This window comes from Notamacropus eugenii, chromosome 1 (assembly GCF_028372415.1).
Source record: "Notamacropus eugenii isolate mMacEug1 chromosome 1, mMacEug1.pri_v2, whole genome shotgun sequence".
Classification (NCBI taxonomy): Eukaryota; Metazoa; Chordata; class Mammalia; order Diprotodontia; family Macropodidae; genus Notamacropus; species Notamacropus eugenii.
The window spans coordinates 255,788,072-255,815,354 of record NC_092872.1 but is presented as its reverse complement, the minus strand read 5'-3'; the positions used below and the strand labels follow the sequence as shown (position 1 = coordinate 255,815,354).

Sequence of the window (27,283 nt, the reverse complement as noted above, 5' to 3'; positions counted from 1 at the left end):
TGTTAGCCCCAATAGGACACTTCCTTACTTTCCAATTTTTGCTACCAGGAAAAGAGCTCCTATGAATCCTTTTTATAGAGGTCTTTTCCCATATTCTTTGAGATAAGGGCCTAGAAGTGGTGTAAATAGGCTAAACAGTATGAATAGGTGAAGAATTTTTCAAGCACAGTTCCAAATTCCTTCCAGAATACAGTAGGTGGGCAAATTCACAGCTCCATCAACTGAGGCACCAGCGTACCCACATTGAATCCCTTCCCCCTCCCTTTTCCTCTGAAAACTACTTGTTCATATCCTTTGACCATTTATCTTTGGGGAATGGCTTTTAATTGTATAAATATTGTAATCTTATAAAAGTCCATTTAAAACTTAGATATAAGATCCTGATCAAAAAAATTTTGTTTCAAAGATTTTTCCCCTAGTTACTAGTATCCTTAATTTTCAAAATCTGTGCAAAAAATTTCAAATAAAAACTGTTCATTTTATCTTGTATGATTCTATTACTTGCTTATTCATGAACTCTTTCCCTTTCCAGAGATTTGAAAGCTCATTTCTTCTTTGTTCCTCTAATTTGCCACCTCTAGTGCCTAAGGCATGTACCAATCAAAAGAATTTTTTAACATGAGCAGTTGGTCTACTTTTAGTTTCTGCCAGAATGATGTTCAGTTTCCTTCAAATATTGAGTTCTTTCACTTATCAAATATTATACTATTTGCTTATACACACTGTATTGGGACTCTTCTTTGAATGCTTGAATTCACTTGCAAATCCACAATGATACCCAAGTTTTTTCCTGTGGGTGTTCATTTATGGCTCATTCAGGTTTTCTGATATTGGATTATTTAAGTAATCTATTTCTTGTTAATCTGGATTCCTTTATCAATTTTGTTGGTATGCATGAACAAGAACTTTTGGTATTTTATTTCTTCTCTGATTAAAGTTTTCTATTTCTGATACAATTTTTTCTTTCCTTTTAAATCACTTTAGTTTTATCAATTTATTAGTCTTTTTGCTTTCAATTTTATCCCTTCAATTTTCAGAATTTCTACTGTTAGTTGAAGATTTCTGACTTGCTGTTCTAAATTTTTTTATGCCCAATTTGCCCATTTTTCTCTTTTGCTGATGAAAGCTTTTGGATATAAGTTTCTCCCTCAAAACTGATTTAGTTATGGTTCCATAAGTTTTAGTGCATTTAGTTTTGTCAATTTCTTTGGTGAAAACATTTATATAATTTGTTTTGACCCAACAGTTAAGTCTCATTTTTAAAAATTTGCTAATGGTTTTATTTAGTATCATTTTTATTGCATTTGTGATCAGAAAATATGTTTTGCAATTTTTGGTTTTTATTGCCCCTACCCATACATAGCCAAATTTAAATGTGCCTTGTACTGCTGAAAAGTATGTAAATTCTATTTTAGCCCCATTCACTAATCACGAGAGCTATTATCTCTTATTTTTCCAAAGTTCTATTCAGATCCATAACTTCTTTCTCATTTCTCTTTTGATTACATTAGTTTAGGTTCAGAAGGGATACATTATCTTCCCCACTATTATCATTTCTATGATATCTTTAAGAAAACATAAAATACTGGTTTCTTTTTACCACAAGAATATTTACTGTAGCCTTACCTGAAATTGTGCTGCTTTAAATTCAGCAGAAGTATGACTGCTCCAGCTCATTTTAATCCTGCGAATCCTAGTGTTTCAAATGTGTTTCTTGTAAGCATACTGTTATTCTGCTTTCTAAATCATTGTGCTACCCTCTTGTGTTTTGTGTGAGTTTAGTTCATTCAGTTATGATTATTAGCTGTATATGTGGCTCTCATCTATCCCCTTGTACATTTTCCTCTTGGTTCCCACCTCCTTTAAAATGTGGTAGAAAAAAGGAAATTTGTCTAACACTTGCCATCACATATGTGAAACAGCCGGTTTTCTCCACTGTTCTTCTCTTGGCTTTACTTCATTCAGTCCTGACATCAAGTTTCTACTTTCTTCCCTTCCTTTTAATCTTCTCCCTCTCATTTTCTAGTTTGTTTTTGTTTACGATTGCTCCCTTGCTAACCTGCCCTCCCTCTTAGGCCCTTTTCTTTCCCTTCCCTTCTCCTTATCTTCTATTTCCCCAGAGTTTAATATATGTCTCTATCAAAAGCTGTTTGTGTGGGTAGTGTTATATATCCCTTTATCGTGTTCAGATGAAAGTGAGATTCATAGGATGCCCATTTCCCCCACACCTTCCTTCTTTCCCAGTAGAGTCCTCTCTCTCCCACCTTTGTCTTCCTTCTAAGACCTTCAGGATGGAAGAAAACCATCCACAGACCATCTATCAACTTTAACCTTCTTTATAAAACCCTTAAAAATATTAGGGTTCTGAGAAGACATTTGCTTTTCATCCTATAAATATGTAAATAATTCCACACCACATATTCCCTTTAATTTTTCTATCTCTTGGACCCTGAATTCTCATTTCAAAATATCTACGTATCCAGTTCTGTCCTTTTCATCACGAAATGATGAATGTGGAAACCTATTTCATTAAATATCCATTCCCCAACCCCTTCCCTATAAGATTATAAACACAGTTTTTGTGAGAAAGGTTATCCTTGGCTATAAACCTTTTATCTTTTCACTTTTATAATACTGTATCCCAATATTGTATCCCAAATTCTCCTCTCATCAGTCTTGTGGGAATCTCATTGTGGTTCCTTGGTACTTGAACTCTTTCTTGGCTGTTCGCAGTATTTTTTCTTTGATGGACACTCTGAATTTTGGCTATGCCATTATTGGGGTTTTTTTATTTTGGGTTTTCCTTCCAGAGGTGACTATATTGTTTCCATTTTCATTTTTCCATCTGGTCCTGAGAGTTCTGGGTTGGTTTGCTGGTTTGTTTTTTTTGTTGTTATTGTTTTTAATAAGGTATCAAAGACATTTTTTTTCCTGATCTTGCTTTCAGATATAATTGAGGTTTTTTTCTTCTTCACCTGTTCTCTAAACCAGTTGTTTTTGCTATTATACTTCTTACATTTTCTTCTATTTTTTCAATCTTTTGGTTGGGTCTTCCTAATTCTTGTCTTAATCAGTCCTTGTTTTCTGTCTGACCCATTCTAATTTTCAGGGCATCTAGTTCTTGGCTTAGGTTTCCCATCATCCCTATGTCAATTTTCTTACCATTCTTTCCTGCCTCCCTTTTTCATTCTATTTCTCATTTTTTTTTCTTCTTCCTGGTATTAATGTAGTGCCTATGGCCAAGAGATATATTTCTCCAAGCTTTACCTTATGCTTATTGAGGTGTTATTTTCCTTGTGGTTTACATGTGTGTCTCTCAAACCAAGGTAGTTCTTCCATGGCATCTGTTGTTTTTACTTTCATTTGCTCATCTCCTCTAGTTCAGTATTTAGGTTGAAGGGTGGGAGGTGAAGGGTGTTTCACTTGGTAAAACTCCACAAATATATGGCATAGTTAGGCCCCTCCTTTAAGGGACTCTAGACTGCTCTAATGATGGGCTGGGGGAAGGGGTTGGAAAAAGGATGTGCTTCTTGTGACAGGGCTCTAGGACCTCACACTGCTGCAGACTTTGACTAGGGTCTTTCTCTCTGGTTGCTGGACTCCTTCCACAGGCTTCAAGGACTGCTCAAGCTGAATTTTGCCTAGGGGCTTTCTATATTTCTCTTTGTCCCTAAGGTCTTGCCTAGATGGACTAGTCTAAAGCTTCCAGGGATTGGCTGAACTCCACCCATGACCCAACCCAACTTTTCTATTGGTCTCTTCACAACTTGGGTCCCCCTATAGATTTCAGAGTTGGATAGGAGAGGAAAGTTCATAGGTGTTTCTTTTCATTTCTTTTCAAAGTGGTACATTTCTGAGTCCCACTGAAGTGTTTCTGATAGATCTGGGCTCCTCCGTATCTTAATATGCCCCCATCTTACCATGCTTTAGGACTTTAAAAAGTCAATTCTCTTACACTTTTTTTTGCCCAATTCCCACAGAAACTATTATCAAGTCATCATTGTGTCATTTTAAAATGTGTGTTCAGACCAATAAAACCTAATTGGAAATGTGTCACTAAGAACTCCCTTAGTTTCTACTTTAATGATCTGCATATAAGTATTTCATGTTTAGCTAGTGGAAAGATTTCCATAAAGGCTAATTATGTAACTAATAGTGACCATGTCGAAAATAAACACATCAAGAAGAAATGAGACAAAATTTAAGCACAACCACCCCAAGGAAGATGCCATCATCTCAGTCCATTAAAGACTGACACCACAGGAAATGCAGTGCTTCATTACTGGCTGACCAACACTTGCCTCAAGCTCCTTGGCTAACACTTGGACCAGTGAGTGCATCTCTGGGGGCCCAGGCTCCATTGTGGAGATCCAGGCCACGCTCTGCTGGCTCCTCAAGGTTCGACGAACACATTCTTTCCATAAGCGGGATACGCTGGAAAAAAAAATCATAACAGGTTCCAAACAGATCCCAATACCACATTTTCAACTGGCTGCTGGAAATTTCCATCTACCCGGGTGTCAAGCTGGTACTTCTAACTCTAAAGTGTACAAAAGTGGACTGTCTGTCAAATGGGAATAACAATAACTACTTCTTGTTCTAGTAAATGAAGTAACTATCAAGCACTTACCACCCTGTCTGGCACACAGTATTAATCTCTCCCCATTTCTCCAGGTAAATTCTCTTTGTGCATGGATGAAAACACCAAGCACTGTCCCAATCACCAGGTCTTGAAACCTTAGCATCCGCCCTGACTCTTCCCTTTCTCCCTACATTCAAATGCCAAGGCTTCAGATTCTTTCACTACAGCATCTTGGTCCTGTCTCTCCACAAACACTGACAGCACCTCCTTGAGTTTCCTTAGCATTCACTTAACAGAACTGCAATAGGCTCTTCACTATTTTCGTTGTCTGCAGGATCTCTGCTCTCCAAAAAATACATCTACATCTACTACTGATGTTTCTAATAACAGTGACTAATTATTCCTCAAGAACTTCGGATCCCAACCTACTCACTGGAGGTTCTCCAGCTCACTCTTTCCTCTACATCGAACCCCGCCCCAACCTGCCAGACACCTAGCCCACCCTCGTCCTCCGACCCCGAGGTCACCCCGCCGCACCCCCAAGGGCCGCCTTGAAGCTTTAGTAAGGGTAGAGGATGCCTCCTCCCACTCCAAACCCCCACCCCCTGGGGAGCCGGGTCTGCCCTAGGCTGGCCTCAACGTCCTCATCTGTGAATAGGGAGTGAGGAGGGCTCTGACTGTATACAGACGCCAGTTACGGTAATTTTTGTTCAAAAGGGCCAGAGCTCCCACGCACGACCCCTGGGGCGGAGGAGGAGGCGGGCGTCAAAGCGCTCGGGAAGCCTCCCGGCCCAGGCCCCACAGCGCGGCAGGCACGCGGACCGCGGGTCACGTGGGGGCACGGCTCTTCTCTCCCCTCCCCCCACCCGCTCTCTGCTCCTCGGGGTCCAGGGCCCCGAGCGGCTGGGGGAGGGGAGGCGGCGGTTGAGCCCGGCGCGCACGCGCGGTGGCGGCAGCGGCAGCAGCAGCGACAGCGGCGGCTCGGGTGGGGGGCGGGGCAGGTGCAGCCGGGCGGGGGTCGTGCACGCCCGCCGTGGGCAGGAGGAGGGGGAGCGGCGGCCGGGCCGGAGCCCTGTGGGCCTGCAGGGGAGGAGGGGCCCGGCCCTCCCCGCGCCCCCCGGGACTCCTCACCCGGCCACCCGCAGCAGCGCCTTGGTAGGCAGGAAGGCGAGGACGCGCTCCACCACCTCGGCCAGGTTGCTCAGCACGAAGGCGGCCTGAGAGTCCACGGAGGAGGAGCCGCCGCTCCCCGCCGGCTCCATCGCTGCCTCCCCGTCGTCGCCGGCCCTGCCTCCGTCCGCCGCGACGACGGCTACCGCTAGCTCTCCAACGCTCCGCTTTGAACGCCCAGCGCGGACGCACGCCACTTCCGCTAGCGCCCGCGGTGGGGGCGGGGCCCGGCGGGGACGCGCACGGAGGCCCCGCCCCGGGCCGACCTCACTTCCTGTGTGAAGTCTGTGCCGTTGCCACGTGCCCCGCCCTCCCGTCGTTTCTCCTGGCGGGGGGGTGGGGGGGCGACTATGCCGGGGTGGGGTCCTGGAAGGCCCCCCCCCCCCAGGGCGTGACTCCTTGTTTGCCCTTCTGCCTGGGGTCAGGAAGTCCCGAACCCCAATCTGGCCTCCCACCCTTAGGAGTGGGATGACCCTGCCCTGCCTCAGTTTCCTCATCTGTAAACCGAGGGTGAGCATAATAGCGTCGCCTTGGAAGGGCTGCTGTGGGAGCCGAATCAGATAGAAGGGTCCCCAGCCGGCTCCGCTCCATCCCTGGGGTCATCTGGGACGGCTCCGCCCGGGGTCACGGGTGTGGGACCGAGGACCCCAGCAGCTAGGCCGGAGGAGGCGGCCCTTGAACCCGGGCCTTCGAGGCTCGGCCGCCTCCTGCGCTGGTGCACGCCTGCGGGGACCGAGGCGCAGCGAGTCCAGAACTGGCCCCGATTTCACCGCGCAGCCGCCTCCCGTCGTTCACTGACTTTAATTTTTAAACTGGTGTTTTTTAAATCCATCCCATACTAATGGGAGCCCTGGATGCCGAGAATCAGAATCCAGACTCTGGACTCAGGGGTGAAGGGTCCAGCCTTGGACTTGGCGTTCGAATCCCATCTGGAACCTTCCTGTGACCCTGGGCCAGCCTCTTAACCAGAGCCCTGCATCAGTGGAGATGACGGATGGAGAGTTCTCTGCACACTTGCAAGTGATGCTGCTCAGGAATGGATTATTCTTCAGCGTTAGAACTCCAAGTTCTAAAGTGGAACAGAAGAATGTTAGGAGACAGGAGCACTGGCGGGCAGCCCAGGAGTGCCCCTAACCACACCCTGCCGGAGCTGCTGATCTGACCCAGAGAGGGGCCTCAGGCACACAGCAGCCTCACAGATAGGTGGCCTCTTAAATTGGAGGCCATGAACGAAGGGAAAGCGTTAGCACCGAGAGGGATGAGCAAGAGCTTCTTGCAGGTGAGATTTTAGCAGCCTTGAAGGAGCCAGGACAGCCAAGATGCAAAGGCAAGGAGGGAGGGGGCTTCCAAGCTGGGGGGGCAGACAGTGAAAATGCCCAGTCAGGAAATGGAGTGTTTAGTGTGAGGAACAGCAGCAAGGAAGTCCTCGAATCGCAGAGTACAGGGTGTGGGGGTGGGAAGGTTTAAGGTTGGAAGGTAGGAAAGGGCATCCAGGAAACGAGGGAGCCATTGGAGTTTTTTGAACCAGGCCAGGGATGGCATTATCAAACTTGTTCTTTAGGGAGCTCAGTTTGAGAGCTGAGTGGAGGATGACTTCAGTGGGGAGAGACTCGAGGCAAGGAGACCATCCATGAAGCTATGCAGTAGTCCAGGTGTGGTGCTGATGAGAGCCTGTACCAGGGTGCTGGCAGTGTCAGGGTGAAGGAAGTGCAGAGGAGGGATGCTGCAGAAACAGATAATACAGGATCTGGATATGGAGGTGTGAAAGAGTGATGAGTCCAGGAGGACTCTTAGGTTGTCATTCTGGGTGACTGGGAAGGTGATGGTGTCCTCCATCAAGTTAGAGGGAAGAATTTGGGGAAACATTGAGTTCAGTCTTCAGTATATTGAGTTTAACATGTCTAAGAATCATCCAGCTTGAAACATTCTGTAGGTAGTCAGGGTCCAGAGACTAAAGAAGGAGAGATGGGGGTGGAGTTAGAGATGAGAGATCAGGAGAGAGGTTAGGGTTGGATCAATAAATCTGAGAATCATTTTCACAGAATGACAATTGAATCCATGAGAGATGATGAGATCATTAAATGTGAAATAGTATAGAGGGAGAAGAGAGCACAGGACAGAGCTGGGGGGGGGGGGGGGCGGGGCAGGGCAGGGTACCAATGGCTGATAGATGTTGCCTGGATGAAGATCCAGCCAAGAAGACCAAGAAGCAAACATCCAGAAGACCGGGAGAGAACAGTGTCTTCAGATCTAAAGAAGGAAGTATTGAGAAGAGGATAATCAACTATGTCAAAGGTTGAAAAGATCAAAAAGGATGAGGATTGATTAAAATTGGCAATTAATAGCTCGTTGGTAACTTTGGAGAAAGAAATTTCATTGAATCATGAGTTCAGAAGAGACAGCAGAGAGTTAAGAAGGAGTAAGAGGAAAGGAAGTGGAGGCATCCATGTAGATGGCTTTATCAAGGACTTTAGCAGAAAAGGGAGAAGAGATATAGGACAATAGCAAGGATGGATAGATGAAGTATGTGGTGATACAGGGTAATTCTCGGTATGGATCCTGTCTCTGGTAATGCAACCTCTTAGTGATCTTCCTATGGATGACCTGACCCATGATGAGATCGGTGACTATATATAATCTGTGCTGTGTTTCTGGTGCTGCTTTTGCTCATCCCCACTGTTATACATCACTACTTTCAAGATGTCCCAAAGGCAGTGGGCTGCATGAGATTATAGCTCAAAAGATAGACTTGGGTTCGATACAGAAACACAGGAATCATTGGTAGGCTCCAGCACAAGGAAACAATCATCCTGCCTCAAGCAGTGGCAGCATCAATTGCAAAGATTTAGCATCATAGTCAAGGTCCTGGGCTTGGTGGTTCTGAAGAGGGGAGGTGAATGTAGCATGGGATTTCTGGTCTCTCCTCTCTTCCTCATTCTTTTACTCCATCCCGGGTCACTGCTTATTTGCTGCATGTTGTTTTTTAGTGGTTTGCAGTCTTTTTTTTTTTCTTTTTCTTCTTCCAAAGGATTCTTTCACCCCTGAGGTCAGGATTATATCAGTCACTGTCCTAATGGCAGATTTTCTTTAAGTATTGAAAGTGGCTTTAATTGATTCAGGGGGTTATGGCTCAGACTACTGATATAATAGCTTCCTTGTGTCTTAGGTACAAAAAATGTCAGGGCATCAGGAGCTAAGAGCTCCTCCCTCCAGCATGGGTCTCTGGACATAGACAACATAGAGGTGGGGAATCCACGCCCAACAGAACCAAAAATGCATCCTTGTTAAATATCTTCTCATTTCTAAGGCTAAGTAAGCCTCCTTTTGTTAACTATTAGATGGAATACAAGCAGTAGTATGCAGAGCTAGTTGTTAAATTTTCAGGATTTTTGTGTGCCACTTGTTAAATACAACCACCATTTAAAATTATTTAAATTTATAATTAAGCAAATTACACTAAAAAGAGGTGATAAAACACTCTAAACTCTTCACTTCCTAACAATTTTTACCAGATTTATTATGTATACTCTTGATGTAATTTATGTCTACTGTACCTGCATAGTGGAAATAGTAGATGATGGTATGTTACCATGCATCTTTTCCCAACTTTGCACTCAGTGCACTCAGTTGGTAGGTTGAAATCCACTACGGTGGGACTATTTACACTATGAAAATCAGCAAACACTACAAATATTGGCTTGGTTTATTGTCTAGACCAGGGATTGACAAGCTACATCTGATCCAATATTGCCTGTTTTTATGCAGCCTAGGGAACTAAGTGCTTTTTACAATTTAAAATACAATAAAATTTTATTTAAAAATGTAAAAACTACTCAGCTTCCTGACCATACAAAAACAAGTTTGGCCTGTGGGCTGTAGTTTGCTGACTAGTCTGAACTAAAGATATGATGGAGAAAATGTTAACTAATACAGATTAAACAAAAAAGTGGGTCATATCTGTAGCTTTTATTTTGTGAAAATGTTCTGGTATACCAAAGTTATTATAGAATTCAACAAAGAAGTTTGTTCATGGGAATCACTGACCAATGAATGGTGGTCCAACAAAGGACAGTGTTGTTCACTTTTGTCTTTAGTCATTAACACCAATATTCAGCTAGGAACTACACTCATTCATCAATGACAATGAGTGTCTTTTTGGCTGAACTGCCTTTTCTGCAGAATGAATAGTAATTGAGCAGTTATGCTATGTTTGATTTTGTGATACTATTCAGAGTGACAGACATATAAAAATGATAGTAGATTTTGCAAGAAATTCCAAGTCACAATGAAGGTATGGGTATAAGCAGAAAAAATGAGGCATTCTAGGTTAAAATTTATTATTTCTAAAATTATATAATCAAATTTTTACAGTTATCTCTCAAGTGTTAACTGTCTTACTAATGTAATGGGAAATCATGTTTTCAGATTGTGTTCCCTAAAATGCCAGTCTTAGGCATTGTGATCTATTAGGATTTTTAAACATGAAAAAAGTGAAAACAGGCACAGAGAATAAGAACAAAAATAATTGTGGAGCGCCCAAACCAATAGAACAACATTTTGAATCTTGAATAATCAATCACTGAAGAAAACCTATCATAATTCCCAAAGGAAGAAATTGTTCCTTTTACATTTCCAGATTATTGGAATTAAAAACAAACTTTTCTTTTTAAAGAATTCAGGATGTAAGGATTGAGAAGTTAGCATTTAGGAGTCACAGCAAAATAAGCATGTCCATCTGTTCTAGGTATGGAGGACACATTTAGTAACCCTGAATGGTGGAAATAAATCTACTAGGCAAACTTCTGGGAGGCAGGGGTTGAGGAGGAATTAGGGAACATTGTGCTTCTAAAACCCATACTAAAATTCAGGATTTGTTAAAAAAAAGAGTTGGCTAATGACAGTTTCCAGCTTAGTGAATAAACTAAATAATGAAAAATGTTGATCCTACAAAAGTTTCAACTACTTCAAATGAGTGCAACCTTAATAATATTTGAGAGCAAATTTAATCGCATTTTATTCTCATGTTGCTAACAATGTTGGGAAGAACAACTATAAAGCTGTTTGAACATTTTCCCCAAATCATCGTTTGTAACTGTTAAATGTAATGACCATTTGATGATTCAGTATTTCAAGGTATCCTCTTCATTTTCCATCTGGCTACATTCCTTTGGATTTTTCCATCATGACCCCTGGCACCTCATCATCTTGCAAGATCACATCAGCCCTGATACTCAGAGGTCATCATTACCCTCTGTCCCTGGGTCCCTCTGATTGGAGGGATGAACAGAGAGCTCCTAACAAAATTTCCATTTAAGGAAGGTGTCCAGGCCAGACATCTCTTCACTTCCCACTTGGCTTCACTCTTCTGGACTCTTCCATTTTGCTCTCATGCTGCATGCCTTCTCTCCCCAAGCTGCCACCAGGTTTCATGTATTGTCTTCATCTATTAGATTGTAAGCTCCTTTAGGATAGAGGCTATATTCTTTTTTATATCTGCATCCCCCAGCACTTAGCACAGTGCCTGCATGCGGCAGAAGATTAATAAATGTTTATTGACTGATATTTGAAGTAAAAAAAAAGTTAATTTTAAAATATTTCTGCATAAAATTTATTCTTTTTATCACCAAAAATAAAAAATGTGAAAACACTGTAAGAAGAATTTGAAATGGAAATTATTAAAATCTGTCAAGTACTGAACTCAGATGGGTGGCATGTGTACTGCTATATGATATGCAGAGTCCACATTATATATGTATTTTTCTCTCTTATTATTCTGGTTGGGTAAAGAGATTTGTTAGCATTGATTTATTGTAAGACTTTGTTTTAATGATTGACATGCTTGAGGAATTTTCATTACTTTCCATTGTCCTGCAGAAAAGATCAACTCGGATTCAGGAAGTGCAGTAATTAATCAAATGTACCAAAAGAGCTTTGGAAAATTTAAAGACTGGTACTAGAAAGCATGAATCTTTAGATGAAGATGTGAATAAGCCAGATAAGTTTAAAAACATTTCACTTAATGAAAAAGAATTAATTTTACACTCTTCAAGAACATATATTGTTTTTTGGACCAAAAAAAGGGACAAAATTTTTAATTATTTTGATTAGAACCATCTGTTTGGCTCTTATGAAGAACCTCACCATGGATAACTGATAAAATCTATCTATATCTACAAATATATTTAAGTGAAAATTTAAAATGTGAAATTGATTTGAATGATTTTAGGGATTTTGAAGAGTAATATAGAATCAATGTTCCAATCTCTACAACTATACATAATGCTAAAAAAGATAATTAGCATGTTTGCTACTAATACTGCTAAAGCCAAGAGGTTTTAGTTTAACGAATATAGTTTATAAGAGGGTGAGGAATAGTTTAGCAGGAGATCATTTATCAGATTTAATGACAATACATTTGATGAGGGAAGAGCAGATTTATTTGCTAACTCCATTTATCAAACCATACTTGAACTGCAACTGGGACAAGTCTGGCACAAATCAACAAAAATATTCTGTAAGAATCAACTGGCTATTTGGAATTTACAATAGAGTATTATATTACTATTTGTAAATTGTGTGCTATATGTCCTTTATGTCAGAAAAATTTGTAATACTTATGTACTTACGTATACACATACACACACGCACGCACGCACGCACGCACTCCTACATCCCCCCATAGCCAGTTGTAAAAACACTTCCCAACACACCACTGACTACAAGTGTCTCCTTTCCGTCTAATCTTGAACCTTAATCACCACACTGACCTGAATCTGACCTGGCCTCCTACATTTCCTGACTTGAAGTCCAACCCTCATTCCATTCTAACACACTGTCTCTTCAAATATTTCTAAAGCAAGGAAGATGAAACATGGTACATTACAAAAAATACTTAACATTACTGGCACATATTAGGTACTATATAAATGCCCCTTCCTTCCTTCCTAAATGAAATCACAGGGGTTATATCTCTATCACCTTGTTAAAATAAGGCCTGTAGTAGTGGCCAAAAGCCACCTTTTCTTATCTTCAGACAACAGAGTATCAACTAGTCACCAGAACCCCAGGGATCTCCCAACCGCAGCATGAATGAGCATTGCTCTTGGACCCTGAGCCTTCACACAAGGTCTGGGCTTCTTCCTCCCTCCAATGCCTGGTCCTGTTTGATCCAGGGAAGCTGCCTTTAAAAACCCAGCAGATCTTTCTGGTTACCCCCCCAACATAATCTCCCAGCAGCCCCTGTTCTCAGCCTCCCTGACTGCCCTCCTTTACTGTACATAAGATGGCTTGATTTCCTTTCTCTGCAGCCCTTGTGCTATACTTCAGATCCTGAATCTCATTCACCCAGGCTGTATGGAGACAGGGATGAATCAGCAGTGCACTATGGCAACCAAGGCCTTCGGCTCTATTATGAGAGGCCTATCATCTAGGCAGAGGGAATTAATCCCACTGCCCTCAGCTGGTTGTCAGCCCACAAGTGTAGTAATGTGTTCAGGCTGCCTGCCACGTTAGGCAGCACACGATGATAAGATCAAGATTTTCCAGAGACAGGCAATAAGAAAGATGAAGGGGCTCAAGAATAGGTCATGTATTTTGGAGAAGGAAAAAAGAATGCTTAGCCTGATGGAAAAGATTGAAGGAACATCCGATTGCTGGGTTTACCTATTTGAAGGGAATGTCCAAGGCAAGAGGGATTAGACTTGCTGTCTGCCCACTGAGGGCAGACCTATGATCATTGAACCAAAGTTGGCAGGTGAATCTTGAGACAGTCTAAGAAAACAGCTTCCTAGGAGAGCTGTCCGAAAGGAATGGACAGGAGGAGCTAGGTTTTCTGTCAGCAGCCATCTTCAAGCAAAACCTCTTTGGTTTTGCTAGATGTTTCAGAGGCTTCTCTGGGTTTGGACTGGGTAAGCCTTGGGATTCAAGTCCAATCTCTCTCCATTACTTATTGTGTGAGCCTAGTCAAATCCCTTCACTTTTCTGGAGTTCATATACAAACTGAGACAAGGTTAGATCAGATAGCATCAAGATTCCATCTTGATGGGAGAGGGAAAATAGGCAAATACACTTATGTTTTGGCCAATCAGAATCTAGTAAGCTATCAATCACAGAAGGGTAGCAGGCATATCTCACTTCAAGCATGCCCATTCGAGTTTCTGGCTTTAATAAAAAGACATAGGATTCTTCACTTTGCAAAATCTTTACAACAGGATTTCTTCTGTTTTTATCTTTGCATCCACAGAAGTTGGTGCAGAGTAGGTCCTTAATACATCCTTTGAATCAAAAACAATACCATTTACTTGTGTTATGGAGCCTAACTGCATGTTAGGAACCCGTATCAGAATGGCTGCAAAACCTGTTCAAGTCAATGGTTACCAGTCACATTAGAGATGACAGGTGCAGAAAATTCCAACTCCTACCATACCTTGTTGCTCTTTTGGTAGACTTAAACTTTGTAATAGTGTAAAAAAATAAAGTTATTTGATTACACTATTAAAAACACTACTTAAAATTATGTCACTAATAACTAAAAAGCTTATTCTTTGCAGGATGACAGACTAGCAGTTGTAGGCAATATTATAGCCAGTTGTTTTTGGTCTTTAGTTGGATATTTTAGAAATAGCTTTCTTTGACGTACACTGCTGTGGAGATGCCTTAACTTTGGTCAGTTTATCGTGCCTTCTGGTCACTCTTCTCTTAGTACATACAGATGAGAGTGCTTCAGTCTTATGACATTATCAGCACCACAGCCAGGTATGAGTTCAAATGTGAACAGTGCAGAGGGCCAACACTTTGGCAAATTCCTTGCTATCCTAGGAATGGGGAAGCATACAATTACTATGACTGGCTGCTAGTGACCATTCTGAGTTTGACCATGGCACACCCCTGCTCTAGGATCAAATACCGATTCCTCTGTGTGGCACTGAAAGCTCTTCACAACCTGCCCCAATATACCTTTCTGGGATTACAGTAGGTTATTCATCCATAGCAATCTTTAGTTCAGTCAAACTGACCTGCCTTGAACAAGATGAACCCTCTGCTGCCTGTAGGCCATCATTCCCCTTGTCCATGGGGCTTTCCTTTCTCACCTCCATTCCTCAGCATCTCCAATTGCTTTAAAAGCAATACCTGCAACATTTCACCAGCTGCTGGCAAACTCCCCTCCCAAATTACCTTGTGTACATGCTGCATATGTTCATGTCAATGAGTTGCCTCCCCTCCAGGAAAAGGCCTATTTCACCCGTTTTTATGTCCCTAGGGTCTCCCACAGTGCCTGGCATTTAGCAGATGGTTAGCAAATGCTTGTTGTTGGTCGAGGTGGCTTGGTTGTGGGCAGAGATCCAGGAAAGCTCCCAGCTTCCAGAAAGGCTTGGCAGTTTGGATCCTCACAGATTTTCCCTGACATGCATGCTTCTCCATCTTTCTCCTGGTCAATCAGCCCTCAGGAGGGAGTCTGTGTGTCCCCCTAAGCTTAGCACCTTCCCACTGCATTGGGGAACAGGGACGTGACCCTTTCATAAGGACTTTTTGAGGCAGTGTCAGCTGCCTTTTTGATATAGCAACTGTATGACATTATTCTTCTGTCTTGGCCCAAGTCTGAGAGTTCCAGACATCAAAATCTTAAAAAAGTTAACCCCTTAAATAAATAAGCTCACATATTGTACTCTTAAAATTAGGAAAGGATGTTTTATCACTCGGAAAATCAATGACTACTTGAGATATATTATCATTTAAGTATACTACTCTATCTGAATATACAGTACTCAAGTTTCTGAAATTTGAAAGGTGGGTAACACTGGTTAATGGTCTTGAAATGTCATATATGAAGACTGACTTAAAGTTACCTTTATCATGAACTCAACTTTGTATAAAGCTGCTTATCTTCAGAGGCATAAATGAAGAAACTTTATCATTTTAAAAATGGTTCTTTATTCATAAACTTGATGCAAGTTTACAAATTGACTTTACACCACCAAATAATTTTGCAATGAAAAATGAAATCCAAAACTAAGCATGCCAAATGCACAGCTGTCAACCTGTTATCCATCTGAGTATTAAAGAATTCAATAATGTATTCAATATTTTAGCCTCAGGTTTAAGGAACTTTAAAATGCTTAAAAAGAGATTTGCCTTAACACTTAAGGCTGTTACTTGAGCAACAAGATATCAGAACTTTATACAAATAGAAGCAAATAAGCAAGGAGGCTAGGACATCTTCATCTACCTTTAATTTAAAACGAAGAACAAACAAACAATAAACAACCTAAAAAGTAATTAAAACAAGATATCGGAAGTAGTGCCAAGTCTTTCCGATGTGATCTTCAAAGCTAAAAATTGGATCTTAAAGCAAATGCTTGATAAGGAAAAAACCATTTCATGTGACAGGTACGGAATACGAAGATGTGCTGCTCCTGGGTTTCTTTTTAAAAAGTGCTTAATACTTAAATTATACCTTTAGTTTAAACCTGGGGTACAAAAGGTCTGTTAGCAACCAAATAGAACTGGTCAAGTAAGGCAATAAAATGAAGACATTACACCGATTCATTTCTTCTAAGAAAGAGAAAAAGCATTCACATCACATGTGTATTCCCATCAAACCCACGGCTATGACTCTGGCAACATTGTTTTAAGATTCTTCAGAGGTGATGTCTTTTTGTTCTCTGATGTACAAGAGAGTTTGCTCAAGGACTGAGTTTTCTTGTGCCAATCACTTTAGAAGTTCATTAGTTTACAAATGATTGCAACAGCCCGTTAATAAATGGAACGCCCCCAATGGCTTTTAGTATTTTAAATAACTTCAAGATAACTTCAAGCTTTGTACTGTGGCTCCTCTTTGTAAGGTCAACTGAACCAACAAGTAGCAGGTACAGCCCAGCAAGACTGAGGCCCCAGTGGAAATGCTGAGTTCCAAGTTTTTAAATGGCACAACCTTGCTCTACTCAAATACAACATAATCCAATTACAAGCATCTCTTTGAGAAACAGTTCATATCTTCATGTAGCCATTTTTTAAAAAGTGTAATGACAACATACATGTGGGGTTTTCTATGTCATTAATTTGGCAATACTATAGATGTCTTCATTTTAGACCAGGAAAAAAACCAAACCTGTGATTTTACAAGATCTGAAATCTCTAAAACAGTATTAAACAATGATTGAAACTGTACTGGCTTTAAATGAAACCATATATTGCAAGTCTTTGTAGTCCGTTATCCTATGAAAGGTAAGAATCTCAAACCCCATTGCAAACCACCTAGCGTGTGTGTGTATGTATGTGTGTGTGTATATATGTACGTGTGTGCGTGCGTGTGTGTTTGTGTGTGTGTGTGTGTGTGTGTGTGTGTGTGTGTAACTTGATGCTGCTGACTTGCCTGCATTAGAGGTATCACTTTCGATGAAAGGGAGATGGGAAGACATGGACCAATCACGGCCCCAAACTGCTCAGTTGCAGGTACCTATGACGAGCAGAATGGAAAGGCTGCAACCTACGCTGAATGTCAGATAACATTTTATCCACTAACAAATTTAATAGCTAAAGTCTTCAGTCCGGCTGTTTATAGGGGCACTTGTAGCTTATTGTCTGCCGGCAAGGATTTCATTACAGTAACATCAGTCCAGGTAAAGAGTGTTTCATCCATTTAACCATCTTCCTTTGGAGGTGTGTACCAGCCTGAGAAAGAGAAAAACAAAGATGATTCGATGAGCTGATGCTTTGCACAACTCAAGGCCTCCGTTCAGCCTTTCAGAAAAGAAAGCTTAATTGCTGTCTTTACCTTTCACTTTAGTGTTTAGACTTGCTATAAAACTTGGAGAAACCTTCGCCTGTATTGATAACAAAAGCAATGCAAAGTCCACATACTGTAAGACAGTCATTAGCAACTGATTTTAAATTATAATGGAAAATAAAGCCTCTGCAGTACTCGAGTTCCCAGAATCCAGGATCCCTGATTGCCAGCCCAGCAGTTTCTCCGATATCATCCCACTGCCTCTAATTTTTACACCCCCTTCCCCCACGAACTTTCAAATAATTAAAGTATAATCAATGATGAGTGTGCTTTCTGGAACTCACATTTATTACTGTTAACTTCACCTCCACCAAAGAAAGGTTAACAATGCCCACTGTGCCATATAATTAATATTGGGTCACAAGTGTAGCAAAATGCAAAAGTTCTGAAGTATCCACATAGAATATTTGGGAGGAATGGAGTCATCAGGGCTGGGATGTTTGGGGACCATGGAGTGGGAGAATAGCCATTTTTGGTGTGTTAGCTATTAGATGGTAATGGCTGGTAGCTGAGGCTCCTTCCCAGCCTAAAAAATTCAAATTGTTTCTTCAACTACAGTGTAATTACTATCTGTTTTGTCATCTTATTTTCTCTATAATGACCAGTCACTATGTAGGGGAAAGGTCACAATAGGTTATATCTGTGACACAAGGGAGGTCATCACTTCTCCCTGAAGTCATTTACTTGGCTCAAGAAGGCCTTGGTTTTTGTTGAGGAGTCATTAAAAACCAGTTACATGTGAAAAAATGGTTTACTTTGTAAATACTAAACAATCCTTACTTAGACCAAGGCCAATAGGAATCTGTAAAATGTCTGAATTACAGAATAACTTAAGCATCTCAGAAACTTTAAATCAATTTTACTCAAAATAGATCAGAGGACCTAGACCTGAAAGGGATTTGAGGAGGTAAGTAGCTAGTTCACTCTCAAAGAGGGGAAGGGGCTTGCCACAAGTTACATGATCATTAAGTGGCAGAATCAAGACATATTAACAACAACTGCCACCCTCCATTTATTTGGCACTTTGCTAATCTTACTATCTCCATTTTAAAGAAGAGTTTTTTTAAAGTGGCAAAGTCAGGATTTGAACTCAGGTCTCCTGGCTCCAGATCTGGGCTCCCTCCTTCAGTTTCATTTCTCCTCTGAAAATGACACCGTGACCTCCAGGAGCATAGAAACTCTCTGAAGACACTGATGGCTTTTCCCTCTTCTCTGTATCCCTGAAGCCCAGCCAGTAACTAAGGTACCTGACGAAGGGAATTTTGTTTCTATCATTAATGTGCCTAACAAATGCTTTTTTTAATCTGCAAAGGTAAACAATGTTTCAACAGTTATTCTGATTACCACAAACACGAAACTGCTACAGTCTGAGTTAAGAGGTTTTGCTGAAATTGCTGCAAACCATTTGTAAAATCCACACGATGAATGCATTTACGACCACATAGCTCCAAAATGACAATTTAACATACCATTCTTCTCATGTATCTGTACTAGGGATTTATAGGACTGTTGTGCTCTTGCTAGATTATACTGATTCTGAAAGGAAGAGTTTTAAACATATTTTAGACCAAGAAGTTATTAGGGCATCACTTATTATAATACAATCAATGACATATAACCAACAGTGCCTATGTTCACCAAAGAATAGCTGGCACTGAGAGTGCTTTCAAGTTCACAAACACCTTATCTGATTCTTTAGACAGAAGGTGGAACACATAGTTCCCCAGCCTAGTAACCTGCAGTTTCATCTCTTGAACTACACCATTTTCTCCCTCAATTTCACCTTCCCCCCACCTCCTCAAAATAAGGACATCTCAGGATCTCCCTTTATGAGGACTTCTATCTCATTTGCCTAATTTTACGAAGTGTTTTCCCTACAACAGCCCTGAAAAGTATGTTATGGAATTATTATTATCATTCCCATTTTAGAGATGGGAAAACTGAGAGCAAGAGGTGATGTGACTTGCCAGAGTTCACACAGCTGAGATTTGAATCCAGGTCTTTAGACTCCCAGTCCACCACACTGTCCTGCCTCTGCCACCTGACCAACACTGCCCTGGTGTCCTTGCTCCAGAGGCCTGAGGCAGGACCAGGGAAGAGTGCAGGTGCAGATGCAAACTCTCATATTGGAAAGGCTCCAAGTCCTGGCCCAGAGAAGGCCTGAGCATCTCTTGTGCCAGGATCAGTCTTGCCAACATGGGAAGAAAAGCTTGTCCCTGGGAGGCTGGTCCCCTCCAAGGTGATTACCTTGGAGTCATGACATCGAGAGCTTAGAAGGGGGCATTATCTTTGTGGAGAAGGTACCCACACTCGTGAAATCACGGACTCAACACAACTTTTCATTAAAACATTCTTTTCTTCCATTTTTAGCTATTGCAAAAAAAAAAAAAAATCTCTGAAAGGGGAACAGAAGAAAAGGCCACTACATTTTATTTTTCCTGAACAACCTACTATCTATGACCTTTTCCTTATCTTTTCCTTCTAAACAAACCCTTTGTACAAGCTCACTTCCCACATGCCCTCCAAATACCCACAACTACGAAGGTCTCTTTCCCAATAATTCCCTTTTATCACCATTTGATAACATTTAGATGAAAGTAGAGGCAGCTAGGTGGTTCAGTAAATAAAGCATCAGGCCTGGAGTCAGACTCAAGTTCAAATCTGGCCTCAGACTCTTCCTTGCTGTGGGACCCTGGACAAAGTTGCTTGCCTCAGTTTCCTCATCTGTAAAATGAGCTGGAAAGGGAAATGGGAAACTGTTCTAGTATCTTTGCCAAGAAAACCCCAAAAGGAGTCATGAAGAGTCACGCATGACTGAAAATGACTGAACAACAGTAACAAGATGAATGTAAAAGGAGACAGAAAGCCAGACTTGGAGGCAGGACTGACACTTATTACTGTGTGACCCTAGGCAAGGCCCTAACTGATCTGTGCCCAGGAAGACTTTAAGACTCTTCTCTTTAGAGAAGACCTTCCTGAAAAGTTATTTGAAATGGGCACTCCACTCCTGCCCCCACTGAATTGTTTAGTCTTGGGAGTCTAGAAGCCCTGGGTTTGAATCCTGCCTCGGACACTTACTGGCTGCAGAATTCTGGGTATGTCTCTCTCCCTTTGTAAGTTTCAGTTTTTTCATCTGCACTAAGATCTATATCACAGGCTTGTTTGGAGGATGAAATGATAAGGCTTTCATCAAAGGGTTGTTTGGAAGATAAAATGAGATCATTAATGAAAAACCAACTAACATATAAATTAGAGTTATTGTGATTATCCTTAACTACTTGACAGATTTCAGCAGGGAAGAAAGACAAAGTACACCATTCTAGTCAACTGAAAACCAATCTGAAATAAACTCTTTCTGATGTGAAGAAAGTCAAAAGGAAAATTATTCAACTGACAATTTAATCTACATGTGACTTTTCAGAGCCACCTCTGTTGTTTCTTATGAAATAGGCTCATTTTGTATTCTGCATTTAGGTAGAGGTGGGGGGAGGGGCAGAGAGGTTAGGGCAAGTGGTTAAAATTACCTTATTAGCTCCAAACTGTACTCTAGCTTTTCCTTTGACTAAAGTGGCATTGATCTGCATGATGACCGATTCTATTGAATAGGCACTACTCCAGCCCTGGAGGAAGAAGGAGAGATGTCTATAAACAGTTCATTCTGGGATGTCTAATTTGACAGACATACTGATTACTGTAAATTGCTTTTAGTTATTCACCAAGGAGAAGAGGTATAAATGAAGTTTGTCAGTCTAATAATTGTTTAACACATGAACTTTGTAATGAAGAGGAAAAGGCCAAGTTGGACACATTTCCAGACCCTCACAAGAAACTACACCATCAGTAGGTGACATTTACAAATAACTGAAAACTAAAACTCCCCTTTAAAACTAACTTCTCCCATTGATTTAGTCCTGCACAGAGGATTGAGGTCTTCTCCTACCTGAGAAAGTAAAAGGCTTCCCAGGAAAGGCTGGTCTGAGGTCCCAAGGGTTGGGCTCCACCCTGGGCGGCCCAACAAGAGGTCTTCCTTATTCTTGGCCACCGAGTTGCCAGGGCAAAGAGGTCAGAGATTGGGTCACACTGACCACTGGAATTTATCTGGGACTATCTCACTGAAAACTACTCAAACCTCACAGTTGCACATGACAAAGAAACGTAACATGAAATACATTTACCTGTTTTGTGAGAAGTTCCATGCACAACGCACCGCCACCCAACACATACCTTAAAGAGAGACTCAGAATCAGACTTGATTCTCCACTTGACAATATTTCTTTCTGCCTTCATTAAAAAATTATACTAAAATTCCTTTTCACTAAGGCCTCAAAATTAGTTCCAGTGAGAATTTTAGGAACAAGCTAACAAAATAAAGGCCAAATGTTGGTATTATCCAGTGGAGTTTCAGAGTTACCTTTTCACTATCACCATTTGTCCTCTCCTCATACTACATTTTCTTTTTAGAGTCACTCTTCTATTTACTTTCACAAAGCTCAACACATATGTATAATTAAATTTAAGGGTGGGAAGCCTGAATTTTTTTTTTTTAACAATTCTGAGCAAATTAATATGTAGCATATGACTAGATTAGGCAGGGGAAATTTCCTATGCAAATGGAAGGAAAAAAAGGCCCAGATCTGGTCCAATCATTACTCACTCTTCCCTCCCTCCCCAATAAAACCAGAAAAAACAAACATACACAAACCTGAGCCATCTTTTGAGGGTTAATGACAAAATTTGGAAAAGCTCTGAGTTTTGTGAAAACAGATGTGCTAATCAAAGACAACTGTCATTCCAGCCCTGGTAAATCATTACCAAACTTATTCTGTCTCTTCTTCCTGCCCTACCCTTCTGCCAGTCAGGTTATTTTGTGTCATGTAGAATTCACAACTTTTAAGTGAGATGTAAGGCAGAAGTCTACCTGTTCAGGAAATGGCACCCAGAAAGATTAAGAAGAATAATCAAACACTTCTCCACAAGAGGAAGTGCAGGGTAGCAAAGGGAGAACTGGACCTAGAGTCTGGGTTTGAATGTGACTTCTATTGCTTAATATCCACATAACTATTGTGTGGGGGTCTCGGTTTCCTTTTCTGTAAAACAAGGAGGCTGAAACGAGCAATTGCTAAGGTCTCACCCTAACGTTTTAAGCACTTCTCCCATATAAAGGCAGAAGGGCTGAGCTCCTGCTTTGCCACTTTCTAGCTGCATGCCTTTCTTTCAGCATGTCACCCTCCCTCTCCAGGCCTTAGTTCTCCCATGTGTAAAATGGGAGGTGTGGGAAGGTAGAGTAGAGGACCTTGTGAAGGTCTATGATTCTCCCTGTGACACATGTCTCATGTAGCTAGTGTCTCTTCTAGCCTACAAACAAAAGGTTAGAAACGATACATGAGCCACAAAAGAATGCAGGAGCAATAGATGAGGAGAACGAGTCCCAGAGGTGACAACAGCACCATACTGTTCACCAGCAGAAGACCCACTGGGCTCCAGCTCAAAGGTGACAGCAGCATCTCAAAGAGGGCTCTAAGCTCAGTTAAAGGGGCTTAGACAGTCCTCTGAGGAGAGAATTGTGTCCTTGGGCAATTTTTAGGGAGAGGAGGAGCTGGCCAGCCTTGCCTCTCAACCTGGAGGATAAGATGTCTTGGTTTAGATGAGTAGATGATGGCCTTGATGCAGTGTTGGAAGTCCTACAGAGTATGATTTAAAGTAAGGATAATAATGTTATTTAAATCACAACATGGCATAACAGCAAAGTGGGCTGTCCAAATCTTTTATGGCACATGGCAAAGGAAGCCCTGATGGGGTTAATCACAGTCCCTGCCCAAATGGCCAGAAGGAGCCTGGGCTCTGTGACAAGGCCATGCTCTATCCAACTCCACCCAACTTGGCCTCCCAAAGGGGAAGCAAAGGTCCAGGTCACTTGACAAGTCCAACAAGAGGTCACTGAGGATCATTTCCCAAGCTTCTGATAATCTACACTGTGGAGAACTGGAAGGTGATCACACTGCAACAATGATGACAGCAACAACCTCAAGCGGTGCATGAAGGTCAACCACATGCTTTCCTGACCTTGTGAGGTAAGTACTCTTATCTTCATTTTTAGATGAGCAAACTGAGGCTTAGGCAGACTAAGTGATCTGCGCAGGATCCTCCAGCTAGAGTGTCTGGGGTACAAGTCACATATAGTCTAGGTCTGCCTGATTCCCAGTCCAGGACTCTGTGTCTCCCTTTCTTCTTTTAGACCAAGGGAGGTACTTTTCTGCTCAATGGTGACATACTTCATGTCATCCTCACCATATGCCAATGATCTAGGTAAAGGCGAGTTAATATTTCCAAACCATGCAACAATGTTCTGGCTCAAGGATTACTGATACAAGGTCCAAGGCAGGCTATGTTCTTGGGCTAGTAGCAAAAACAATTCTGGTCAGTCAGCAAAGCCTTTGTTGGAAATGTGATTTTAAAGTTAGATTTTGAAAGCTAAGACAGCTGTGCACTAGTATACAGACCAGAACTGTTTTAAGAGTGGTCAACTTAAAGCTGAGGAAAACATGAGGCACAATAAAATAATGTGCTCCACAGCTGTCTGAAGGTCAATGTCACAGGGCCCATCTCAGAAACCATCAATAACTCTTTCGTGACTACATATAAAATGGATGACAAATCCTGAGCCTGGTCACTCAGGCACTGAGCACACCCTTCTCTCCTTGTCTAGGCTGATTTCTCTACATGTATCTACTCCAACCTGACCTAATCGTCTCCCAAGAACCTCTTGCCCCTTCCTGACTTCAGGTTTTTGCTTCAGGTTTTGCTCCTCTGCACTGAGTGATGAAGGCTCAAACTTGGACAGGGCCTTTTGGTTTACAAAGTCCTTAAGGTGCTTTAGCTCAATATATTCCCACCTTACCCATTCAGCACGTTCAGTTAGCATTTTTTACAGACTTACTATTTCAAGGTGCTGGGGAGATAAAGACATAAAATGATAGCCTCTGATTACAAGGAGCTTACACTTAGCAGGAGAATAAGACACATACACATAACTGTAAGACATGTTAGAAAATGATGTCATGTGGAAGAGAGGTCAAGCAGGGTGACCTGACAGACACAGGCTATGATGGGTCAGTTCTGGCTTTGGAGTTGAGGAGAAAGGCCCCTGAGTTAACCCTCTGCTGAAGGACAGAGCTGGGCAGTGGGCCTCACTGGCATGGGGGGAAGTGAGTGCTAAGACACCAAGGCAGAAGAAGGCAGGATCCAAGTCAAGGTCACCCAAGGAGACCGGTTTAGCTGTAGTGTGAGTATGGGAGGGGAGTAAGGTGAAAAAAGATAGAAACAGCATTCTAGACAGATTGGAGAGCTTGCAGAGTACGTCCCTTTTCTTTTAGTTTTTTTTTTAAATAGGGACATTTGCCTTTCTTTCTACAATCCTGTGGTACTTCTTTTCTGTGACCTTTCCAATAGTACTGACAGTCAATGCATAGACTTTCAGTAATGAAGGATGTCATTCATTGGGTTTTTTGAATTCTATGTTGAAGGATGGAAAGTTCTAAGTCCCAATTCCTCAGTGAAGCCCTCCTGGCCTACCCCTAGCAGCACTGCTTTCCTGCTACCCCTGACCCAGAGCTCAGCAACCATTTAATTTTCTCCAATAATTAATTTGATAATTAATCACCCATTTAGATTTCTCTTATACTCTTGCTCTTGAATGATTTTATTATCATAAACTCTTTGAGACTGGAAATTTTTTTGTATCTCTACACCCCCTAACATGGCTAAGCAAGTATCTTCGCCATAACTGGAATTCAATAAGAAATATTAGATTTCAAAGGACAAATTTCAGAGAACAAATCACTATTACATTTATTCCTAGTCCTCCCTGAGAAGTGAGTAGACAATGATAAAAAACAATATTTCCATTATTTTCCTTATTCATCTCCCTCCTGGTATGATACGTTTATACATATATCGTATCTCCCAACTTAAAAGCAAGTTTCCTGAGGGCAAAGATCTACAAAATGAAATGGTAGGTGTACGTGACTTCTAATGTGTCATCATCCAGCTAGAAGTCAGGACTCTGGATTGGACTGTGGATTCTCTCCCAGCATTCAACCCAGAGATTTGTACATAGTAGGTAACTAATAAAAGTCAATTTTCAGGAAAATGCTGCAGTGGGAACACTCAGAATCCCTCTGCACCCTCCTAAGAAGGCTGATTATAAAGCCCAGAAGCTTAGGAGGTTTGTGTTTCCTGGAAAAGTAGGGCAGCTGGAGAGCAGAACTCACCAAAGATTCAGATTGAAGATGGAGTTTTTAATTCTACTTTGAAGGATAGAAAGTTATGGTGTGGTGGATAGGGAGATTGTATAAAAGGCCACAGAGATCAAAGCAAACTGAATAATTTTTAGAAGTGTTATAATTAAAACTGTTATGGCTGCCAAAGTGGCTAGAAGGCTGGGGTGAGGCCGGCCTGGGCAGGAACAGGCTTTGGTCCAAGGATGCAAAGTCTGATCCACAACTTCAAACTTAAAGAAAACTGTGAGGACTTTTCCCCTGGCTCTCTTCCCTCAAAACAGTCACAGGACTGGAAGATACAGAGAAGCTTTCTATAGTATATCTATTGTCATTTAAACTAAATATTCTTATACTATTTAAAAGAGTAACAAAATGTAATTAGAGAAATTATACCACCCTGAATGTTCTCCATGACATCAGATGATTGCTTCTTTCATTTCGGGGTGATCTGAAGGAGGCTTTTCTTGACACGTGTTTTGATTCCTCCGTTATATCATCGTGGGAGACTGATCTTTTTTGTTTCTTATGGCTCTCCTGTACGACCTATGCAAGAGCTATCCCAAACTGGAATCCCACTAGAACCAGACTGCAGCTACAGGTGAGTGAACTTTGAAAAAGCATTACTGTGTGGTCCTGTACTACTTATTAAAGCAAAAGCAACACTGAAGGGACTCTGTACAACCAAGTAAAACTGCATCTAAAAGCCCTCCCACCCCCTTAGCTGAGCCTGAGGAGTAGACATCATGCTCAAATAAGTCCAATATCATGTCTCCAGCACAGCCCAGACCTAATCTGAACATAAAGTCAAAGTCTACAACATGGTAGGATCTCCTTGAACCCAGAGACAGGAAAGGAAAGTGGAAGTGCTGAACCCCTCTGCTAAGCAATCTACAGAAACTACATGAGATAGTGGGGAACACACTTGGGAAAGAGGCGCTGATGCTCCCTGACCGCAGAAACATTCATGTCAAGGCAATCTCTTTGAGATTTAGCTTCCTTATCTGTAAAATGATTTCTGGAGGGAGTGGTAACCTCATCTCTCACATTTCAAATATAAATTGTTAACACAGTCTTTCAGCAGTCAAGATCTTCATCCACGTATTTTACATTAGATAGGGCTTTAAGGCTAATAATGTTTTTTTTCTTATCTCAAAACTACAAGATGAATAGCTACAATTATCACCCCCATTTTATAGATGGGAAAGCTGAGGCTAAGACAGGACAAATAACTGGTGTCCAGTAACCCAGCTAGGAACTGAGAGAGCAAAGATGAGCATAAATCTTTCAATTCTAAGTCCTCCAGTCATTCCACTAATTCATATTCAAGTAACTGTTGATATTCCTGAAGAATTATATGCAGGGTTCACAATTCAAAACAAACTTAGTAGTTGGAAACAATTCTCCAAAGGCAGCATGATTGTTAGCCTCTAGGGTCCCTAAAACTCTTCAAAAGCATTAACTTATCAC

At 41.6% G+C, this 27,283-nt stretch overlaps 2 protein-coding genes and 1 long non-coding RNA gene across 8 annotated transcripts in view; 1 reads left to right on the top strand and 2 right to left on the bottom strand.

Annotated features, from left to right (window-relative positions):
- FBXO22 (F-box protein 22) overlaps nucleotides 1-6,285 on the bottom strand; it is a 77,947-nt gene extending 71,662 nt beyond the window's left edge. For all 4 annotated transcript variants that reach the window (XM_072628629.1, XM_072628627.1, XM_072628628.1 and 1 more), the window contains exons 1-2: nucleotides 5,714-6,285; nucleotides 4,302-4,434 (exon numbers count right to left, since the gene is read on the bottom strand). In XM_072628629.1, the coding sequence (XP_072484730.1) occupies nucleotides 4,302-4,434; nucleotides 5,714-6,270 (690 nt within the window). In that variant the 5' untranslated portion in view covers nucleotides 6,271-6,285. The remainder of the gene's footprint in view (nucleotides 1-4,301; nucleotides 4,435-5,713) is intronic.
- Nucleotides 6,286-6,345: 60 nt separating this feature from the next.
- LOC140517417 (uncharacterized) lies at nucleotides 6,346-11,408 on the top strand. Its single transcript, XR_011971580.1, has 2 exons — nucleotides 6,346-7,031; nucleotides 7,940-11,408. It is a non-coding gene; the product is annotated as an uncharacterized lncRNA (long non-coding RNA).
- Nucleotides 11,409-15,658: 4,250 nt separating this feature from the next.
- The window catches only part of UBE2Q2 (ubiquitin conjugating enzyme E2 Q2), a 66,815-nt gene continuing 55,190 nt past the window's right edge, over nucleotides 15,659-27,283 (bottom strand). The window contains exons 10-14 of one of the 3 annotated variants that reach the window (XM_072628630.1): nucleotides 21,713-21,761; nucleotides 21,062-21,157; nucleotides 19,007-19,073; nucleotides 17,526-17,574; nucleotides 15,659-17,422 (exon numbers count right to left, since the gene is read on the bottom strand). In XM_072628630.1, coding sequence (XP_072484731.1) covers nucleotides 17,534-17,574; nucleotides 19,007-19,073; nucleotides 21,062-21,157; nucleotides 21,713-21,761 — 253 coding nt within the window. In that variant the 3' untranslated portion in view covers nucleotides 15,659-17,422; nucleotides 17,526-17,533. The remainder of the gene's footprint in view (nucleotides 17,423-17,525; nucleotides 17,575-19,006; nucleotides 19,074-21,061; nucleotides 21,158-21,712; nucleotides 21,762-27,283) is intronic. The other 2 variants (XM_072628631.1, XM_072628632.1) reach the window with 2 other exon arrangements.